This window comes from Bubalus kerabau, chromosome X (genome assembly GCF_029407905.1).
Source record: "Bubalus kerabau isolate K-KA32 ecotype Philippines breed swamp buffalo chromosome X, PCC_UOA_SB_1v2, whole genome shotgun sequence".
NCBI classification, from domain to species: Eukaryota; Metazoa; Chordata; class Mammalia; order Artiodactyla; family Bovidae; genus Bubalus; species Bubalus kerabau.
In genome coordinates this window covers 89,072,156-89,095,465 of record NC_073647.1, presented here as the reverse complement: position 1 = coordinate 89,095,465, position 23,310 = coordinate 89,072,156, and the positions used below count along the sequence as shown (strand labels likewise).

The following is a 23,310-nucleotide window of genomic DNA, read 5'->3' as shown; positions in this document are numbered from 1 at the left end:
AAATGGATCAAAGGCCTTAAAATACAAAGACAAAATATAAAGTTCCTAAGAGATAACATAGTAGAAAATCTAGATGACGTCAGATATAGTGATGATTTTTTAGATACAACATCAAAGACACAATGTATGATAGGAATAACTGATAAGTTGTACTTCATTAAATTTACATGTTTTTGCTGTGCAAAAGACAAAAAGTAAGAGAGTGAGATGACAAGGCACAGACTTAAAACTCAACAAGGGGATCAAACGATCCAATTTTAAAAATGGGGGACACCTGGTGGTCCAGTGGTAAAGAATCTGCCTGCCAAAGCAGGGGACAGAGGTTTGGTGCCTGGTCCAAGAAGATTCCACATGTCATGGAAGAATAAACCCTGTGCACCACAACTACTGAGCCTGCATTCTGGAGGCCTCCAACCACAACTACTGAAGCCTGAGCACCTTAGATTCCATGCTTTGCAAAAACAGGAGCCACTGCAAATGAGAAGCCTGTACACCACAACTAGAGAATAGCCCCCACTCACTGCAACTGGAGAAAGTCCATGTTTAGCAATGAAAACCCAACATAGCCAAAAATAAATAAATAATAGGCCTAAGACCTTAACAGACATTTCACCAAAGAAGATACACAGATGGCAAATGAGCAGTTGAAAAGATACTCCACATTATATGTCATCAAAGAAATGCAGATTACAACAATGAGATACTGCTACACAACTGTTGTTGTTTTAGTCGCTAAGTCGTGTCCGACTTTGGGATCCCATGGACTGCAGCCTATCTGGCTCCACTGTCCCTGGGATTTCCCAGGCAAGAATACTAGAATGGGTTGCCATTCCCTTCTTCAGGGGATCTTCCTGACCCAAGAATCAAACTCATGTTTCCTGCATGAGCTACCTGAGCTACCTGGGAATTAGAATGGTCAAAATGCAGAACACTGATAACACCAAGTGCTAATGAGGAAGTGGAGCAACAGGAACTTTCATTCACAGCTCTTGGGAATGCAAAATGGTACAGCCAATTTGGAAGATGGTCTGGAAGTTTCTTACAAAACTTAACATACTATGTGTGTGCTGTGCTTAGTTGCTCAGTCGTGTCCGACTCTTGCGACCCCATAGATTGTATGTAACCTGCCAGGCTCCCCTGTCCATGGGATTCTCCAGGCAAGAATAGTGGAGTGGGTTGCCGTTTCCTTCTCCAGGTGATCTTCCCAACCCAGGAATTGAACTCAGGTCTCCTGCATTGCAGGCAGATTCTTTACCAACTGAGCTACAAGGGAAGCCCTAACATACTATATGATCCAGCAACTGTGCTCCTTGGTATTTATGCAAAGGAGTTGAAACTTGTGTCTGCATAAAACCTGCATACAGGTGTTTATAACAGTTTTATTCATAACTGCTAAAACTTGGAAGCAACCAAGATTTCTTCAGTACCTGAAAGAATAAACAAAATCTGGTATATCCAGACAATGGGATATTATTTAGCTCTTAAAAGAAATGAGCTATCAAGCCATGAAAAGACATGGAGGAAATTCACATTCATATTACCAAGTGAAAGAAGTCAATCTGAAAAGTCTACATGCTTTATGATTCCAAATATATGACATTCTGGAAAAGGCAAAACTGTGGAGACAGCTAAAAGATCAGTGATTACCAAGGGTTAGTGTGGAGGGAGGAATTAGTAGAGTACAGAGAATTTTAGGGCAGTGAAAATACTGTTTATGAATACATATTGATGGATACATCTCAATATACATTTGTCCAAATCAGCAGAATGTACAAGACCAAGAGTGAACTACAATATAAACTATGCACATTGGGTGATTATGATGTGTTAATGGAGGTTCACCAACTGTAACAAACATACCATTCTGGTGGGGGATGTTGATAATGGAGAGGCTATTAATGTGCAGGGGCATAAGATATAACAGAAAACCTTTGTATCTACCTCTCAATTTTGCTGTGAACCATAAGCTCCTCAAAGAATAGTTTTAATTAAAAAAAAAAAAACAGGTAAGAGAGGTCATGATTGATAGAGCCAGTAGGTATGGGATATAGGGCACAGGAAAAAGTTAAGTGTTGAACAAGAAGGAGCTTTTCCACTAAGACAAGCCACAAGAGGTTAAAGACAGGTACCTAGCTCTTACCAAGAACTACAGTATTACACAATAGTGGGATTCTTGTTCTGAATTAAAAAGTTACTTGATAAATTGTTCACTTAAAAACAAAGTGGTACTTTTTTATTGTATTTTACCATAAAATATATATATATAAGTTTACATGATTTCTACCCAATTTCCATATTCTAATAAGTTAGTATTGACCACCATATTTCATGTTTAGCTTAAGTTCAGCTTTTATTTCACTAACTACTCTAGATCTTACATAAGACAAGTCCTATTGAACTTATTGCAGCCATTGAAAAAGAGGTATTCCACATTATATATAGTTGACCAATTTCTATTTAACAGAATAACCAAATAGCTTACCATCTGAAATACATCAGAGCCTTCATCAAAATCCACCATAGCAAAAAATATCCTGTTGGTAAATGCACTGGAGTATCGCCAGGAGTTTGCAAGGATCTGGAATTCTTCATCAGCTTGCCTGGATGCAATTAGATTTGTAAAGATAACATATAAAACATTTTTAAAAACAATCTAGTGCAAGTCAGGCTCTGTTGATAGGGTTAGGACAAACCTTGGAAAACACTGCCTCTGTTTTGGCATAAGAGAAATCTTATATCAAGAGTTGGGGATTTCAACAAGACGTAGTGATTATCTGACTCTGCTTCATACTTTGTGCCTGTTTCTTATCAAAAAGCTCCTTCTAAATTCACTGGGAAAAAAATCTAGCTACAATTTTTAATAGGCTAAATTACTTCTAAGAGTTCAAAGACAAAGAATTGAGATTAGTTGAAAGCTCAAGCTATATTTTACTTTTCCCTGATTTCCCATATGCTTTTAGTTCTAAGATCTGACATTTTTTCATCTGTGATTATCTTTTTTTGGTTTATCTTAAATTTGAATTTAATAGTATCATACATTTTCACCTCATAAATATGGTAACACTAACAACTGGCAATGACAGCTACAAGTTAACTGAAAGATTAAGGAGTGTAAATAGGAATCATAACATTAAATTAAGAGATGAGTAACAGTATAAGAAAAAATATTTTCAGTGAATTCTAAATGACAAGAAAAAAATCTTTCCCCCTCAAAATGGAATTTACATGATTGTGAAGTAAACCTTAAAGTTTATTCTATAGTTTCCAATTGTTGTTTGTTGTTTTAGTCGCTAAGTCATGTCTGACTCTTTGCAACTCCATGGGCTGTAGCCTGCCAGGCTCCTCTGTCCATGAGATTTTCCAGGCAAGACATCAGAGTGTGTAGCCATTTCCTTCTTCAGGGTGTGATTATCTTTTAATTCTATCCCTCCACATTTATTTTCATTGCTGTCACCTAAAGTTAGATCTTTAATATCTGACATTTGAATATTAAAATTCTTAACTCTATTTTCTCCTCCTCCAATCCTTAAACATTGCAATATACATCAATCTTTATAAATAACTACTTTCTTGATACTCTTCCTCTTCTCAGAAACCACTGTTGCTTTTTTATTACCTTCAGAACACAATGTCAAGCTTATTCACTGCTTATTCAAGGTTCTTTATCATCTATTTCCAAATAATGCATCTAGCTTTTACACAACCTTCAGTCAGTTCAGTCACTCAGTCATGTCCAACTCTTTGCGACCCCATGGACTGCAGCACACTAGGCCTCCCTGTCTATCACCAACTCGTGGAGTTAACTCAAATTCACGTCCATTGAGTCAGTGATGCCATACAACCATCTCACCTTCTGTCATCCCTTTCTCCTCCCACCTTCAATCTTCCCCAGCATCAGGGTCTTTTCAAATGACTCAGTTCTTTGCATCAGGTGGCCAAAGTATTGGAGTTTCAGCTTCAGCATCAGTCCTTCCAGTGAATATTCAGGACTGATTTCCTTTAGGATGGACTGGTTGGCTCTCCTTGCAGTCCAAGGGACTCTCAAGAGTCTTCTCCAACACTACAGTTCAAAAGCATCAATTCTTTGGTACTCAGCTTTCTTTATGGTCCAACTCTCACATCCACACATGACTATTGGAAAAACCACAGCCTTGACTTGACAGACCTTTGTTAGCAAAGTAATGTCTCTGCCTTCTAATGCCTCTGTCTAGGTTGGTATTACTCAATCTCAAACAGGATCTCTTAATTCCAGCACTTTACTCCTATCTCTGTACCTTTCCACACATCATTGCTTCTAAACAGAATATCCTACTGACATGTAAATCTGACCCATCTGTCTAGCCCTAGTACAAGTCCTACCTTCTCTATTAGGCCAAACCTAACCATTCCTGTTATATGTCCTTCCTGAAATTTTATAGCATTTATTATGTACACAATTCATTTAGTACTTAATCATAAACTGTCTCATACTGACAGCTAAATTTTCATATGTGGAACTCATTTCCCTAGCCAGATGATAAGAGTGAACAGCACTCTGGGATCAAGCACTCTTATACTTCTCATCCTAAGAGCACCAACTACATAGTATTATACTAATTACTGTTGCTTAATTTTAGTTATTTGAATGAGTTTAGGAAAATGTGAGCTAATTTAAAATTTGGTCTTATAAAAAGATACTATTAAAAACATTAAGAATTCCATTAATTTGCATAATTATGAAGGACTTTGTTTTCTGACATTTTTGTATACTCATGATTGCCAGTGAGTAAACTGACTGAATTATGAGTAATTGCAGAGTTTAAGTTTATTCATAGTTAACACTTACTGTTCTTTTTCCTTCTTCTACCTACTTTCCATTTATATTCAGCATAATCCCATCCCTGAAAAAGAAGAACAGCACTCTGGGACCAAATATCTGACCTATCTCCTACCTCTGGGGAGGAAATCTTTAAGAAGTATTATAAAGGTTTGGGGAAGCATAACACACTATTCTGAAAGAAGGCTGTTTATTCCTTCACATGGGCTCAGGCTATCAGAATTTGGAAAACCTCCCAAGATTTTACTAGTTTTTCACAGGGTAGCTGTATCATTTCCTTTAAAGTGATTTCCCAGACCACACATATGATCTAAAAATATAAGTAAATGAATAACAAAAAGCAAAAGCTATTTTATTTTTTAGTATCCACTATTTTTAATTATCTATAATGTTTTTGTTTAAGGAAATACCTTTTTTCCTAAAAGCATTCAGAAATAGTAAAATCAAATCAACTAAGCATTGTTTGATGAAAGTTTAAGTGAGATTAGTCTCCATTTCTAAGGTTTAAAATTACTACAAAAAAAATAAATAAAATTACTACAAAATAATCTAGAAAAAAGAAATACCTCTACATCATGAATCTTTGTTTTCTTAAAAAGTTCTCCTGTAATTCCAAATTTTGGATGCAGTCACCATTATTGCGATAATAAATATCTCTAGCTTTCAGTATACCATTTAAAAAACTGGAAACTGTTTCTTCCAAAAATGAAAGATTTGTTTTACGTAACTTCTGGGACTGTTGTCATAAAACAAGAGCACACAAGTACTACATCAATGCTATCGACATGCATTTATATAACTTGATATCAATTTATGATTTTTAGATTTTCTGTTATTTCTATGATGGTTACCATGATACTTTATCCTTGCTTTTTGCCCCTCCCCCACTAATATGGACAAAGACTGGGGACTTCCCTGGTGGTCCAGTGCTTGAGAATCTCCCGTCCAATGCAGGGGAGGCAGGTTCAATCCCTGGTCAAGGAACTAAGATGCTACATGCTGCAGGGCTACCAAGCCTGCACACCACAAATAGAGAAAAGCTGGTATGCTGCAATGAAGACCCAGTGCAGCCAAAATAAATAAATAAACAAAACCTTTAAAAAAAGACTATAAAAGAGTAGTACTATTATATGTTAGTGAGAAGGGGATGGCAACCCACTCCAGTTTTCTTGCCTGGAGAATCCCCATGGACAAGGGAGCCTGATGGGCTGCAATTCATGGGGTCACAAAGAGTTGGACATGACTTAGCAACTAAGCACAGCACACTATGTGTTACTACAGACACACTAAGTAAGGTATACACATTTATTGTTTATGTACCCACTGAACTAATCTCATTCTTCTGGGATTGAAAAATGGTTAAAATATTTTGAGTTATTTAATTTTTAAAGTGTAGTTGAAAGTTCATACTTGCACACGACACATTGTCTATGAAGTTGGAGAGCAGTGAACATGACAATAACGGAGTAGTTTCTCGGTGGGGCTTTAACAAGGCGACGGAACTTGTCTCCATTCATTCTTATTACAGGCCTTTTATTGGTCCATTCCATCAGTTGACTAACCTTTTCAGACAACACCATCTAAAACAAAGATAAAGAAAGAATGCCATTAATACTCTCAACTTGGAATTTAAAGTTTTTTTTTTAACTAGGCAACTGAAAATCAAGAAAAATAAGCAGAGGTACATAAAAAAAAATAAGAGAACTAAAAATTAAATTTGGTACTTGGGCCTGATGATGATAATTATTCTTAAAATTATATTATTTCATGATGAGATTTAAACATATACTACATTTTTATGTGCATGACTTATTTCCTAATAAATAAAATAAGATAAAATCATAAAAATTTTCATTGGCCAATGATTCCAAAGAAAATGGGAAGAGCTACTCTATCTAATTTTAAGGCTTATTATACAGCTTCAGTAAGCAAGGCAGGGTGATACTGATAAAAGGATAGATACATAGATCAATGGAACAGAAATAAGACCTTGAAACAGACCTACACAATTATAGCCAAAGGTGCAGGATCAACTCAGCCTTTTCAATAAACGGTACTGAAACAACTGGATATCCATAGTCAAAAGTAAGAACCTCAAACAGAACTTCACACCTTATTCAAAAATTAATTTAAAAATGGATCACAAAATTAAATGTAAAAATGAAAATTATTAAAAATTAGGAGAAAATATTCAGGATCAATGAGTAGGCAAAGAGCTCTTAGACTGACAACAAAAGCATGATTCAAAAAAGAAAAAAAAATGATAAACTGGACCTCATCAAAATTAAAAACTTTTGCTCTGTGAAAGACCCTGTAAGGAGGATATGAAGACAAGCAATAGAATGGGAGAAAATATTTTGAAACTACACACCTAAAACAGATTAGTAGTTTGAATATATTTTAAAACCATCAAAATTCAGAAAAGCAAACAAAATAGACAAGACATCAAGAGACTTCATCAAAGATGATCTACAGATGACAAACAAACAAAAAGATGTTCAACATCAGTCATTACTGAAATGCAAATTAAGGGCACAATGAGCCATCAATACATGTCTGTTACTAAAATAAAATATAGTCACAATACCAAATGCTGGCAAGGATGTAGAGAAACTGGGTCTCTCCTACATTGGTGGTAGGACTATACCATGGTACAGTCTTTGAAAAAGTTTGGCAGTTTCTTTAAAAAATTAAGCAAGTGACCTGTGAAAGTGAAAGTCGTTCAGTCATGTCCGACTCTTTGCAACCCCATGGACTATACAATCCATGGATTTCTCCAGGCCAGAATACTGGAGTGGGCAGCCATTTCCTTCTCCAAGGGATCATCCCAACCCAGGGATCGAACCCAGGTCTCCTGCATTGCAGATGGATTCTTTATCAACTGAGCCACAAGGGAAGCCCAAGAATACGGGAGTGGGTAGCCTATGCCTTCTCCAGAGGATCTTCCCAACCCAGGAATTGAACCAGGGTCTCCTGTATTGCAGGCGGATTCTTTACCGAGCTATCAGGGAACTAACCATATAATCCAGCAACTGCATTCTCAAACATACATCTCAGAGAAATGAAAACGTATGTCTATACAAAGAAAGAGCTAAATTTTGTTTGTATTTTTATAAGTCAGTCATAAAAAGGCAATGGAAGAGAAGTATGGTTAGTCAATGAGAATTTCAGTTTGAAATAAATGAAATCATATTCATTTATCATTCCTCTCACCTCTACCTTTATGTTCAAACTTTGCAAAATTAGTAAGAAGGGAAAAGATAAAAAAGAAGTGCAGAAGACAAGAATCTCAGTGCAGGGTTAATGCTAATTCATGGTTTTGTTCTTCTTTACAAGACAGGGGTATGTTTGTTAATGGTTGGTAAATCGTGGAGTGGTTCACTATTCAGAAGCATCTGACCAATTACATTTCCTATTATTTACACTGAACTTTGGCCAGGGCACTGGCATTCAAACTGTAAAAACAATTCCTTCCCATTAAACTCAATCATCAAGGAACAGATGTTAAGATGTGCCTTTTCACTTTGAAAGTAGATCAGGAATCTAATAGAGAAACAGCACTCTTTGAAAGACAGATGTCACTGTATGCCTGCTAAGTCACTTCAGTATATCAAAAAGCAGAGACATTACTTTGCCAACAGAGGTCTATCTAGTCAAAGCTATGGTTTTTTGAGTTGTCATGTATGGATGTGAGAGTTAGACCATAAAGAAAGCTGAACACTGAAGAATTGATGCTTTTGAACTGTGGTGTTGGAGAAGACTCTTGAGAGTCCCTTGGGCTGCAAGGAGATCAAATCAGTCCATCCTAAAGGAAATCAGTTCTGAATATTCATTGGAAGAATGGATGCTGAAGCTGAAGTTCCAATACTTTGGCCACCTGATGTGAAGAACTGACTCATCAGAAAAGACCCTGATGCTGGGAAAGATTGAAGGCAGGAGGAGAAGCGGACGACAGAGAATGAGATGGTTGGATGGCATCACTGACTTGATGGACATGAGTTTGAGAAAGCTCTGGGAGTTGGTGATGGACAGGGAAGCCTGGTGCGCTGCAGTCCATGGGGTTACAAAGAATTGGACACAAGTGAGCAACTGAACTGACTGACCTTTAAAGCATGTCTGAATTCAACCAATACTGAAAAAAGTATTTATTACCTGAGTACACTTTTATGAACAATAGAGAAAGATAGCATAGAAAGATAGTTTTGCAGCTGGGACTTCCCTGATGGTCCAGTGGTTAAAAATTTGCCTGCCAATGCAGGGGACACAAGTTCAATTTGACCCCTGGTCCAGGAAGATTCCATATGCCATGGGGCAAACCCATGCACCACAACTAGTGAAAACTGTGCACCCTAGAGTTCATGCTCCACAAGAGAAATCAGTGCAATGAGAAGCCTGTATACCACAATGAGAAAGTAATCCCCACTTGTCACAACTAGAGAAGACCCAGTACAGTAAAAATAAATAAATAAATTTTAATGAAAATAGTTTTGTAGCAGATAAAAGATAATTCCAGTAGGAGTCTCAAAATGAATATGTCACATGTGGAAAAATGAATATAGTCTTTAACAAGCCCACAGAGAAATATATACACTCTCAAAAGACTGGTATAACAAATAATTAACAAGACTTGTGGAACAATGAATGATACTAAGGAAACAGGCTGTGAGGGAGGGATAAAAGGGATAAAACAGGCTGTGAGGGAGGGATAGTTTTACACCTAAAACTAACACAACATTGTAAATAGACTATACTTCAATTTTTTTAAAAAAGGAAACAGGTTGGTGGTAAAGACAGTAGAAGAGAGTGAAACAGAAGGCAGACAGGATAAGGAACAAGTGGTGGTGTCTAGTTAAACAATACAATTAGTTACAAAAAATTGTCAAGAACAGGATATTTGATTTAAAGTAAGGCTGCATAGATTAAACTTAGTTATTCAAAACAAATGAATTGTTATTTGATACAGAATTAATAATCCTCTTAGCTGAGAGAACAATATTAGTTCACAGTTTAAAAATATGCATTCAATATTCTAAAGCAGTCATCGATTTCTTTATATTTCAAATTAAATTTGACAGTTACCAGCAAATTGAAACATAACTTGGCTATTTTATTAACTACAGATTCTATTTGGAGCTATTTTAGAAAAGAAAAAGTAAAGCAACAGCAGATAGAGTTTCATATAGTCTATCTCTATTCAGTCATATAAATACATGATCATTCCAATAAAACAAATAAACATGCTTTGAATTAGTGATAAACAGGTGGAGTCTTGTTAAACAAAATCTCAAATAGGTCTGTGCAAAATTTTGTGATATTCCTCTTTCTGTTTGTTAACTAGAGGGACCAGATATCTGGCTATACAATCCCTAAGTAACTTACCAAGTAGAAGAGATTAGTTCAAAGGAATTACAAACACTTTAAAACTCTGAAGAACTACACAAGAAAGGTCTTAATGACCCAGATAACCACGATGGTGTGGTCACTCACCTGGAGATGGACAACCTGGAGTGTGAAGTCAAGTGGGCCTTAGGAAGCATTAGTACAAACAAAGCTAGTGGAGGTGATGGAATTCCAGCTGAGCTATTTCAAATCCTAAAAGATGATCCTGTGAAAGTGCTACACTCAATATGTCAGCAAATTTGGGAAACTCAGCAGTGGCCACAAGACTAGAAAAGGTCAGTTTTCATTCTAATCCCAAAGAAGGACAATGCCAAAGGATGTTCCAACTAGCATACAATTGCACAAATTTCACATGCTAGCAAGGTAATACTCAAAATCGGTCAAGCTAGGCTTCAACAGAAGGTGAACTGAGAACTTCCAGATGTATAAGCTAGGTTTAAAAAGGCAGAGGAACCAGAGATAAAATTGCCAACATTCGTTGGATCATAGAGAAAGCAAAGGAATTCCAGAAAAACATCTAGTTCTGCTTCACTGACTACACTAAAGCCTTTGACTGTATGGATCATATCATAACAAACTGTGGAAAATTCTTCAAGAGATAGGAATACCAGACCACCTTACCTGTCTCCTGAGAAACCTGTATGTCAGTCAAGAAGCAACAGTTAGAACCAGACATGGAAAAACTATTTCAAAATTGAAAAAGGAGTTTGTCAAGGCTGTACATTGTCACCCTACTTATTTAACTTATATGCAGACTGAATCATGCCAAATGCTGGACTAGATTAATCACAAGCTGTAATCAAGATTGCCAGGGAAATATCAGCAACCTCAGATATGCAGATGATACCACCCTAATGGCAGAAAGCAAAGAGTAACCAAAGAGCCTCTTGATGAGGGTAAAAGAAAAGTCAAAAAGCTGGCTTGAACTCAACATTCAAAAAGTTAAGATCATGGCATCTTGTCCCATCACTTCATGGCAAATATAAGGAGAAAAGTGGAGGCAGTGACAGATTTTATTTTCTTCGGCTCTCAAATCACTGCAGATGGTGACTGCCACCATGAAATTAAAAGATGCTTGCTCCTTAGAAAGAAGGTTACAAAAAACCTAGACATTATTAAGAAGGAGAGACATCACTTTGCCAACAAAGGTCCATCTGGTCAAAGGTATGTTTTTTTCCAGTAGTCGTGTATGGTTGTGAGAGTTGGTCCATAAAGAAGGCTGAGTGCCAAAGAATTGATGCTTTTGAACTGTGGTGCTGGAGAAGACTCTTGAGAATCCCTTGAACTGCAAGGAGATCAAACCAGTCAATCCTAAAGGAAATCAGTCCTGAATATTCATTGGAAGGACTGGTGCCAAAGCTGAAACTCCAGTACTTTTGCCAACTGATGCAAAGAGCCAACTCACTGGAAGAGACCCTGATTCTGGGAAAGACTGAAGGCAAAAGGAAAAGAGGGCAACAGAGGATAAGGTGGTTAGATAGCATCACCAACTCAACGGACATGAATTTGAGCAAACTCTAGGAGATAGTGGAGGACAGAGGAGCCTGGCATGCTGCAGTCCATGGGTTCCCAAAGAGTCAGACATAACTCATCGACTGAACAACAACAACAACAACAAAATGGGATTATCACCTCAAAACACTGCTTAATACAGAAGCAATTAATTACTTTCTGAGTTCATTTTTGAAAAATGAACTGAAGACAGATCACAACAAAATATGAACTAGTTTTAAACTTTTACAAAAAAAGTACATAAACATAGCTTGGAGCATGATAATTAAAAGTTATAATCCTTATTCACAATGATCTAACCTTTAAAATTTTAATATGTCTTAAGGTAAACCCATCTTGAATTGGTTTTATTGAGAAAATAGAAGCTACTATTTGGAATGCCTTCCATGTATGTGTCAGGCAGCAACTTCTCTTCTTACAGAATGAATATTCAATTCAATGGGAGGCTTCCCTGGTGGCTCAGACAAGTAAAGAATCTTCCTGCAATGCAGGAGACCCAGATTCCATCCCTAGGTTGGGAAGATCCCCTGGAGAAGGGAATGGCTACCCACCACTCCAGTATTCTTGCCTGGAGAATTCCATGGACAGAGGAGCCTGGCGGGCTACAATCCATGGGGTCACAAATCCCTACAACACAATGAGGTTAAATACTCTATTTTTATTTCATTTAAATGTTGAGCAAACAGGATCAGAGAGGTTAAGTAATTTGGACAAAGTGTCACAGTTAGTAAGACACAAAGCTAGGATTCAAACAGATCATTCTAAATCAAGCAATAGCAGCATTACTAACATGTTGGACCAGGTAGTTCTTTGTTGTGGGGAGCTGTCTGGCACATTGCTTATTAAGCAGCATCCCTGACCTCTACCTGTTGGATGTCTGTACCATCACCATCTACCAACCAAAAATGTCTCCAGACATTGCCAGGTAATCCTTAGGAAGTAAAATTCTTCACTCCCTCACTGAGAAACATTGTTCTAAACTGAAAAGGATTTTAAGAGCTCAACTCAAGCTTTTATAATTTTATTATGTATTCAAAAATATTTTTATTAATTACTGATCAGAACACAACGTAAAAGAAAGATTTGGTAATAAAAGTAAGTAAAAACTTCCTGAAGCAAGCCCTTAGCATGATAGATAATAAACTTCCTAGGCCTGTGTTTCTCAAAGTGTGGCTAATGTAAAGGAGCCTATTAAAAGTACAGACTTCTAGGTTTCATCCTCCAGTAAATCTGATTCAGTAGATCTGCATAAGCCCCACTCAAAGGATGCTGATTAGCAGGTTAGCTGACATAAAAGACCTAGCAGCATGCCTGAGTGAGACATATTGTTTGTCCAATAATGTGCTGGGTTTCCTGTCTGGTTTGGTGGGCTAAAAACACAGATGTTTTTCCGTGAACCCAATAGGAATTGAGTGTTATAAATCCATTCACTTACTTCTAAGAAACTGCTTGGTGAGCAGGCCCCTGAATTTTGTCGGGTTTATCAGTTACTGCTCTGGCTACCTCTATGGTAAGATAGCACCACCATCAGTCACTGAGACTGAGGCTTTTATTTGCCAACAAGGCATCATCCATATAGTGAATGCTTTAAACATGGAAAGGGAGAGGAACTTATGCTAAATCCTGACTCACCAACTAGTAGCAAATGGCAGAAGAGCTTTGGTACTTGCAGGGGAGACTATCAACATATATAGGAGGCCTTGCTACCTGAATATGAACGGACCTTGATCCTCACATGTCAGTAAGATGGCACAAGAAGGTGTTAGTGATGTCTAAGACTGTATACCACCTGTCATCAGACTGTGTAATGGATTTAGTTGCAGTCACAATGTCTGGGAGCAACAACTGCAATCAGCTGATAATAAGCTGCTATAAGACTTCAGTGGAGAAGGCAATGGCACCCCACTCCAGTACTTTTGCCTGGAAAATCCCATGGACGGAGGAGCCTGGTAGGCTGCAGTCCATGGGGTTGCTAGAGTCGGACACAACTGAGCGACTTTACTTTCACTTTTCACTTTCATGCACTGGAGGAGGAAATGTCAACCCACTCCAGTATTCTTGCCCAGAGAATCCCAGGGATGGGGGAGCCTGGTGGGCTGCCGTCTATGGGGTCGCACAGAGTCGGACACGACTGAAGCGACTTAGCAGCAGCAGCAGCATAAGACTTCAGTTCCTATTAGTCTTTTTTTTTTTTAACTGGCATTAAGGGCTGAGATACTACATCACTTACCATCTCTGATGCCTTTAAGTCTTTAATCAAAGCTGTGATTTCCCATTTTCTTTCTGGGGGAGGGGGCGGTTCTTAAGCTTCTGGTGGATTCCAAGAATACGGAGTTTTAACATGAACCCAAAGTGATTTTGTATGCATTGAAGTTTCAGTACTGCTATTCTACATTTTAATTCTTATGAGCAAGTCATCAAGACAGTATGGTACTGGCACAAAGAAAGAAATATAAATCAATGGAACAAAATAGAAAGCCCAGAGATAAATCCACGCACCTATGGACATCTTATCTTCAACAAAGGAGGCAAGAATATACAATGGCGAGAAGACAATCTTTTTAACAAGTGGTGCTGGGAAAACTGGTCAACCACTTGTAAAAGAACCAAACTAGAACACTTTCTAACACCATACACTAAAACAAACTCAAAATGGATTGAAGATCTAAACGTAAGACCAGAAACTATAAAACTCCTAGAGGAGAACATAGGCAAAACACTCTCTGACATACATCACAGCAGGATCCTCTATGACCCACCTCCCAGAATATTGGAAATAAAAGCAAAAATAAACAAATGGGACCTAATTAAAGTTAAAAGCTTCTGCACAACAAAGGAAACTATAAGCAAGGTGAAAAGACAGCCTTCAGAGTGGGAGAACATAATAGCAAATGAAGCAACTGACAAACAACTAATCTCGAGACTATACAAGCAACTCCTGCAGCTCAATTCCAGAAAAATAAATGACCCAATCAAAAAATGGGCCAAAGAACTAAACAGACATTTCTCCAAGGAAGACATACAGATGACTAACAAACACATGAAAAGATGCTCAACATCACTCATTATCAGAGAAATGCAAATCAAAACCACAATGAGGTACCATTTCACGCCCGTCAGAATGGCTGCTATCCAAAAGTCTACAAGCAATAAATGCTGGAGAGGGTGTGGAGAAAAGGGAACCCTCTTACACTGTTGGTGGGAATGCAAACTAGTACAGCCACTATGGAGAACAGTGTGGAGATTCCTTTAAAAACTGGAAATAGAACTGCCATATGACCCAGCAATCCCACTACTGGGAATACACACCGAGGAAACCAGAATTCAAAGACACATGTACCCCAGTGTTCATCACAGCACTGTTTATAATAGGACCTGGAAGCAACCTAGATGTCCATCGGCAGACAAATGGATAAGAAAGCTGTGGTATGTATACACAATGGAATATTACTCAGCCATTGAAAAGAATACATTTGAATCAGTTCTAATGAGGTAGATGAAACTGGAGCTTATTATAACGAGTGAAGTAAGCCAGAAAGAAAAACACCAATACAGTATACTAACGCAAATATATGGAATTTAGAAAGATGGTAACAATACCCTATATGCGAGACAGCAAAAGAGACACGGATGTATAGAACAGTCTTTTGGACTCTGTGGGAGAGGGTGAGGGTGGGATGATTTGGGAGAATGGCATTGAAACATGTATCTTATCATATGTGAAACGAATCGCCAGTCCAGGTTCGATGCATGAGACAGGGTGCTCAGGGCTGGTGCACTGTCATGACCCCGAGGGATGGGATGGGGAGGGAGGTGGGAGGGGGGTTCAGGATGGGGAACACATGTATACCTGTGGTGGATTCGCGTCAATGTATGACAAAATCACTACAATATTGTAAAGAAAAGAGAAATTCTTTTACAGGCTAAAAGAATTTGGCCTGTAATTAGCCTCCAATTAAAATAAATAAATTTATATTAAAAAATTCTTATGAGCAAGGATCTCATGTTATATAATTTCTATGCAATTATATTGGAGAAGGCAATGGCACCCCACTCCAGTACTCTTGCCTGGAAAATCCCATGGATGGAGGAGCCTGGTAGGCTGCAGTCCATGGGGTCGCTAAGAATCAGACACGACTGAGTGACTTCCCTTTCACTTTTCACTTTCATGCATTGGAGAAGGAAATGGCAGCCCACTCCAGTGTTCTTGCCTGGAGAATCCCAGGGATGGGGGAGCCTGGTGGGCTGTCATCTCTGGGGTCGCACAGAGTCGGACATGACTGAAGCGACTTAGCAGCAGCATGCAATTATATACAGAAATTAAATAAGCATTAAGCAATTTAACTTATAAACAACAGGAAAAAATACACCATTCCTAAAAATAAACCTTCACATGATGTTTCTGAAATGGTTGAAGCATGTGATATATTCAAGATAACTCAAATATAACACATATAATGCCTTAATAATTCCTAGAGACTTCTTTTACTACTCCTCTCATCTTTTCTGATTTTATAAAAGAATTTCTGTTTTCTTAATATTTGAGTTAAAAGTTTTCTTCATTAGAGTAAATCTCTAGTAATGAAGAAACTTCTTATTTAGGGGTGCCTCTCATCCATTGTTAGGAGCCCTTTGTTTGTTTCTGAAAGCTATGGCTCAGAAACAAAAGTTTCGTTTTCCTATAGCCTCTACATTGCCAAGTCGCTTCGGTCGTGTCCGACTCTGTGCGACCCCATGGACTGCAGCCTACCAGGCTTCTCTGTCCATGGGATTCTCCAGGCAAGAACACTGGAGTGGGTTGCCATTTCCTTCTCCAAGCCTCTACATTAAGTCCCACTAATCACTCTCTAGATATTCCTTTATCTTTCAAAGTCATAATAATCAAAAGTAAAGGGTTAAGGGGCTTTCCTGGTGGCTCAGTGGTAAAGAATCCCCCCTGCCAATGCAGGAGGCGCAGGTTTGATCTCTGGTCTGGGAAGATCCCACATGCCAGGGAGCACCTATGCCTGTGCACCACACTGAGCTTGTGCTCTAGAGTCCAGGAGCTGTAACTACTGAGTCCACTTGCCACAACTACTGAAGCCTGTGCACCCTAGAGCCTGTGCTCTGTAATGAGAAGCCACTGCAATGACAAGCCCACACACCACAACTAGAGAGCATTCCCCACTCTCCACAACTTGAGAAAAAGTCCAAGCAGCAACGAAGACTCAGTACAGCAAAAAAAAAAAAAAAAAAATATATATATATATATACACACACACACACACACACACACACACATATATTTAAAACATAAACAGTGAAAATGTCACCTGAGCCCTTCAGGTCCTTCTACTTACTATTTAATACTTTAAAGTTATCAGTAAGAAACACACTTTCCAAGGATGATAGTACATGAAGGTAAGAGATTTATCAACCGAACTCAGCAACTCAAAGTAGTAATTGATTTGGAACCAACTTTATTTCAAATATTTTTTCCACTAATTGTTTTAAAAAAACATTTGAGAAAATATATCCATCCAGTTTTAAAATTTGCACTGGATATATTTATTCAAAACAAAAGCTTACTATGAAAAACCACTAGATTTATTTCTCCCCTTCTTGGAGTACATTACTTTCAAGTACTCAAATAAAACAAAAAGAAGAGTGCTAATATTCACAATCAAAATATAATACCAACAAAGTTAAGTAGTAAGCTTAAAGTCTTTCTCTCCTCTTGAAACGTGTAAATTAGTATGGCCACAAAATAATCCCACTAACAGGAAGTCAATTAATATCTCTAATTCTGTTAGTAATAATCAAGTATGATAAATCTTTTAGGAGTATAAGAAATTGAAGTGACAACAGTTTAATTTTATTCTACTTCCTTGCATAATATCTCAATTAGCTCAGCAAAGTAGATTAAGCTTTAACAATTACAAATTCTATCACTGAATATCATTTATCAAAGATAGCATATAAGAATTCACTATCACTTAAATCCTGATCCTGCCATTAAGATTACTTTTAAATTTCAGAATAAAGCTAAGCATCACCAGTCTGAATTCCTCTAAAATGCACCGCCTTTTCCCTCAAAACTTACTTCATTGTATCTGTGTTCTAGACCATCATGGTTTATTCATAAAAATTCTTGATTTTTAGCTTTCCTAATAATCCACTAGTCTACAAATGTTAGTTTAGAAAACTCCTGGTTAAGGAATAAATTTCCAATTCTATCCTTAAATTAAGAGTGAGACTGAACAGATCTGGAAACATAATTGGCAGATAATGACTGAAGGAGAAAGACAGTAAACAGAGAAGAGAGTATTTGTAATCCTTAAATGCTATCTGCTCCATTCTCAGTTTACATATTTCCTGGATAGGGCTAAAATATTCCACTATCCCTTCTTCTTGATGTTTTATTTTTGGAGGATGTCTCAATTTGCTTGTTTTGCAATGCTATTGAGCCTTTGGTTCTTGGTAATAAGGTATTTTCTAAGTAATTGCTGGGGTTTTGTGCATGTGACATTTGTATGTATCAGTTCTCAAAGCAATGTCAGAGAATATAGAAGTTTTTTCAGTATTGCCTGCCTTGTCAAAATATGCAGATAATTTTATTTTCTGAATAATCTTCATAAAATCTTGACACAAAAAGATCAATTGAAAAATATTTTATATTGGGATTTCCCTGGTGGTCCAGTGGTTAAGAATACACCTTGCAATGCAGGGGACGTGGGTTTGACCCCTGGTTGGGGAACTAAGACCCTACATGCTGTGGAGCAACTGGTCCTATGCGCCACAACTACTGCGCCAGCTCCCACAACTAGAGAGGCCATTTGCCTCAATGAAAGATCCCACATAACGCAATGGAGATCCCACAGGCCACAACTAAGACCCAACACAGCCAAATAAATTTTTTAAAAATGTATACTGCAGAGGAACACAATTTTATTTTATTTTCTAATATTCATCTAATGTCTTCTACATGCCAGATATATTAGGCACTTTACAGGCCCCATCTCCTTTAATTTTCACAATATGAAAAGAAATAGGCATTTTCCCATTCTACTGAAAAGGAAAATGAGACTCAGAGTAACTGGCTAAAGATCACTTGGATTGCATTAACATATATGCTCTTTAAAATTTTACACAATATTTTGAAAACTGAGAAAACGGAGGGAAAACTATCTGCCATCCTAGCATTATTAAGACCATTTTTTAATGTTTCGTATGCTTTGTGCATTCACTCTTTTCCAGGGAATTCCTTGGCAGCCCATAGGTTTGGATTTAGTGCTTTCACTCATGGGGCCCAGGTTCGATCCTGGTCAGGGAACTAAGATCCCACATGACTTGCAGCCAGTATAGGGAGGAGCTAGAATTGAGATGAGTCTGCGAATAAACAGATTATATATATAAGTTCTTTTACACTTTGCAAAATACATTTTTTTAACCTTTTGGTTTTCAGTTTTTCTCCTTACCATCTCTGGCAACACTATGAAGGATGAGTTCAAGGATGATCAGTTAGACAGTTATGGCAATAAATTTGCAAGAGCAATAACAGTCTTGAACAGTGGGCATGGTGAGAGGGGAGTTAGAATCTGATTCCTTAAAATATTTTATTGAGATAAAATTCACATAACATAAAATCTACCGTGTTAACAATTTTAAAGTGCACAATTCATTGCTGATCCCTTTTAAAAGTCCTTTATCCCCTGCTTGTTTAGTGAGAGGTTAAATGAATAAATAATTTAATTAGTAGAAATACTTGTTATTAAAAATCTACACTTTTTTACTTAAAAAGGGTAAGTGGTGGTTGTAGAAATTTAGACAATACCAGCATACAAGGCAAAAAGTTAGTCTTCCCCTAATGAACAATCCCAACTATCCAGAGGTAGCCACTGTTCTATATTCTTACAAAGGTTTCTTTCTATGTATACCTAACTTGTAGTTTTTATTTTATTTTATTTTATTTTAACATAAAAGGTCTCCAGAATATAAAACTATGTATTGCTCTACATCTTGTTTTCCACGTAAAAAATGGCTTGGCATCCTCTTTAAAAAGCCCGTCGATTTCTAGTTCCAGTATAGGCGCTTGCTCATTTTGTACACTTTGTATATTGTATATTTTTAACTTCACCTTTTGCCAATCTAATAAGTAATTCGTTTTAATATGCTACCTTTTTTTATGGACTAGGACAAATACTCAGCAACAGAGAAAACAGGTTCTTTTAAAATTCAGCTCAAGTTGACAAGCATCTGAGCCGATTAAATAGCATTTTTAAAGGATGCTTGGGGCTGGTGCACTGGTATGACTCAGAGGGATGGTATGGGGAGGGAGGTGGGAGGGGGGTTCTGGATGGGGAACACGTGTACACCCGTGGTGGATTCATGTTGATGTATGGCAAAACCAATACAATACTGTAAAATAAAATAATAATAATAAATGATAAAAAAAAAATAAATAAAGTGCATGTGAGATGAGGGGTCCAATACCTGGGTGGGGAATATCCTCTGGAGGAGGGCATGGCAACCCACTCCAGTATTCCTGCCTGGAAAATTCCACGGACAGAGGAGCCTGGTGGGCTACAGTCCATGGGGTCACAAAGAGTCCGACACGACAAAAGCGACTTAAGAAGCACGCACACACAGGTATTGTGTACAAAAGGAAGCACAAAATGTATAGGAAATAGCATAAGACTAACCAAAGATCTTAGTCTTTGTTCTTCAATGGTTAACAGTGTAAGCTTAGGCCTTAGGTTTCCTCATTTCTAAAATTAGAGCGCATAAACAATTGCTAGTAATTTGTAAAGCTCTTAAGAGCAAACGGCTCTAAGTCACAAATGTTTCAAAACAATGATGTTAAAAATCCTCACCTTGGATTGCTTTACAGTGAGTAAAGAACATTGTATCTCCTCCACTTGTCAAAGCCAGTAAATTCCACAAGGAGGGACCTTAGTTTTGTTCACTTATGTATACTAAGTTCCCAGAACAATGGCTGGCACGCTTGATATTTGGTAAATGGTTGAAAATGGCTTAAGAACTTCACTCCGGTAAATAAAGAAAGCTGAGCCCGGAAGAATTGATGCTTTTGAACTGTGGTTTTGGAGAAGACTCTTGAGTCCCTTGGACGGCAAGGAGATCCAACCAGTCCATCCTAAAGGAAATCAGTCCTGAATATTGCAAGGACTGATGCTAAAGCTGAAACTCCAATACTTTGGCCACCTGATGCGAAGAACTGACTCAATGGAAAAGATTCTGATGCTGGGAAAGATTGAAGGCAGGAGGAGAAGGGGACGACAGAGGATGAGATGGTTGGATGGCATCACCAAATCTATCAACATGAGTTTGAGTAAGCTCCGGGAGTTGGTGATCGACAGGGAAGCCTGGCATGCTGCAGTCTATGGGAGTCACAAAGAGTGGGACAGGACTGAGCGACTGAACTAAAATTGCTTTCAATCAGTTTTTTGGACAATGATCAATCAGTTTTTTGGACAATGAAATAAATTTGGCATAGCTCCGCTCTTCTGTTTAATTCTCTCATTCCTGGAGTGAAAATGCTACATAATATAGTTCTTATATGTCCTAAAGGAAGTTACATCTATTGACAGTAGAGTCAGATATTCTACCCCTTGAACCTAAAGTCGAACTTCCCTCCACCACCTGATGGGGCCCATATTCAAAGAAGTGTCAAAACTCGTAGCTTTGTTTATCCACAGGCCTACAGAAGCCCGGCTGTCACCTACTCCACCCCACTCTCAGACTCGACAATCCCATAAGACAAAGTGTTACGGTTTCTTCTCTTGCGAACCCCACAATTCTAAAAACGGCAGAACTGAAGCCACCAAAGACACAGAACTGGCGGGGAAAGGGATCGGGTAGAACAAAACGGATTCTCTTAAGCCCCTCTCGTTCGGAAAAGCCCATGTTGCTGGAAACAGCGTCCTCACCTCCTTCTTTCTCTGGGCAGAGGCTGAGGGAACCCCGAAAACGAGCAGCAGTGCCACCGCCATGATTGCACAGACACACCAACGCCACCAACGCGCTGCCATGTTCGCCTTCTCTCCCGCCTAGAAGGGAAACTTTCCTAGGGCTGGGTCTGAGGGTTGGTTGGGCGTGAGAAAAGGCAAACCAGCCCCCTTTTCCCTTCTCATTGGCCCAGCTCAGCCCTGTCGGTAGTCCCCTCACAAAACGTCACGACGCTGTACTGCCAAACGCCCGCTAAAAGATGGCTCGCTTCTAATTGGTCTCCGTTAGCCAATACAAAAACGATAATCTGGAGGTTTTACATTGGTCCGCTAAGGATGATGGACCACCCCTTTCGTTAAACGTAAAGATGGCGGGTGTAGGCTCTTTAAACGCGCCTGCGCAATTGTGAAGCATTGCGGCTTTTCAGTGTTGGAGATGGCTTAAGGTTACTAAAACAGCATATTTTCTCCTCAGATCCTTTTAGAAGTCTTTGAAATCGACCAGACTTCACTGGTGGCTCAGTGGTTAAGAATTCGCCTGCCAATGCAGGGGACACGGTTTGATCTTCCCCCGTCTGGGAATATTCCACATGCTGCGAGGGCAACTAAGCCCCAGGCCACAACTACTGAGCCAGAGGGCCCTAGAGTCCGTGCTCCAGAGCAATAGAGGCCACCATAATGAGAAACCAGGCACCGCAATTAGAGAATAGCCCCTGCTCCCCTCAACCAGAGAAAGCGCCCGACAACCCCGCCCCTTCCACAACCACCACCACACCTCCCCCCCCCCCCCCCCCCCCCCCCCCCCGCTCAGGAAGGAAGACACAAAGACTCAGCCTAGCCAAAAGTAAATAAAAACTAAATTAATTTCAAAAAAGAAACCCACCTTTTTCGTGTACTATTCTAGAAAAATTTTGCCTAGCCATATAACTGATAAGACCTATCCCAAGCCCGTGGTTTGGCCTCCAAAGTGTTTCAAATCCAAGAAAGGTAAAAGCAAGAAAGGAAAAACAATATTGCTGAAGGAGATCTTTTTTAAGACGGTGCCATGTGTGCTGAACAGAGCAGATGTCAAAAGTTATTTTCTAAAGTCCTTATTCTTGGCAATCTTTTAGATGTATGAGGCGGGCACCAACAAGGACTTAAATTTTGATTATAGACAGCAAATTTTTTCTGTTTTGTTGTTTTACTTGTCATTAGTTTGTTTGAGGGGTGGATGCCACACTAAGGTAGTAAGAAAGCACTTAGGTCTTTTTAAAGGTTTTGTTTCATAATCGGTTGTCTGAAATATCCAAATCCCTTTTCTAAAAAATAACAAAAATCCTACATAGCAGAACTTTCCATTTATTTGTCCCAGTTCTGTTTATCATCAGTTCATTTCAGTTCAGTAGCTCAGTTCAGTTCACTTCAGTTCGGTCGCTCAGTCGTGTCCGACTCTTTGCAAGCCCATGAATCTCAGCAAGCCAGGCCTCCCTGTCCATCACCAACTCCCGGAGTTCACCCAGACTCACGTCCCTTGAGTCGGTGATGCCATGCAGCCATCTCATCCTCTGTCGTCCCCTTCTCCTCCTGGCCCCAATCCCTCCCAGCATCAAAGTCTTTTCCAATGAGTCAACTCCTCGCATGACGTGGCCAAAGTAC

At 38.6% G+C, this 23,310-nt stretch overlaps 1 protein-coding gene across 2 annotated transcripts in view; it reads right to left on the bottom strand.

Annotated features, from left to right (window-relative positions):
• The window catches only part of MAGT1 (magnesium transporter 1), a 63,487-nt gene extending 41,576 nt beyond the window's left edge, over positions 1 to 21,911 (bottom strand). Inside the window, exons 1-3 of one of the 2 annotated variants that reach the window (XM_055563056.1) lie at positions 21,655 to 21,911; positions 6,227 to 6,396; positions 2,483 to 2,600 (exon numbers count right to left, since the gene is read on the bottom strand). In XM_055563056.1, the coding sequence (XP_055419031.1) occupies positions 2,483 to 2,600; positions 6,227 to 6,396; positions 21,655 to 21,756 (390 nt within the window). In that variant the 5' untranslated portion in view covers positions 21,757 to 21,911. The remainder of the gene's footprint in view (positions 1 to 2,482; positions 2,601 to 6,226; positions 6,397 to 21,654) is intronic. The other variant, XM_055563055.1, reaches the window with a different exon arrangement.
• Positions 21,912 to 23,310: the final 1,399 nt, after the last annotated feature.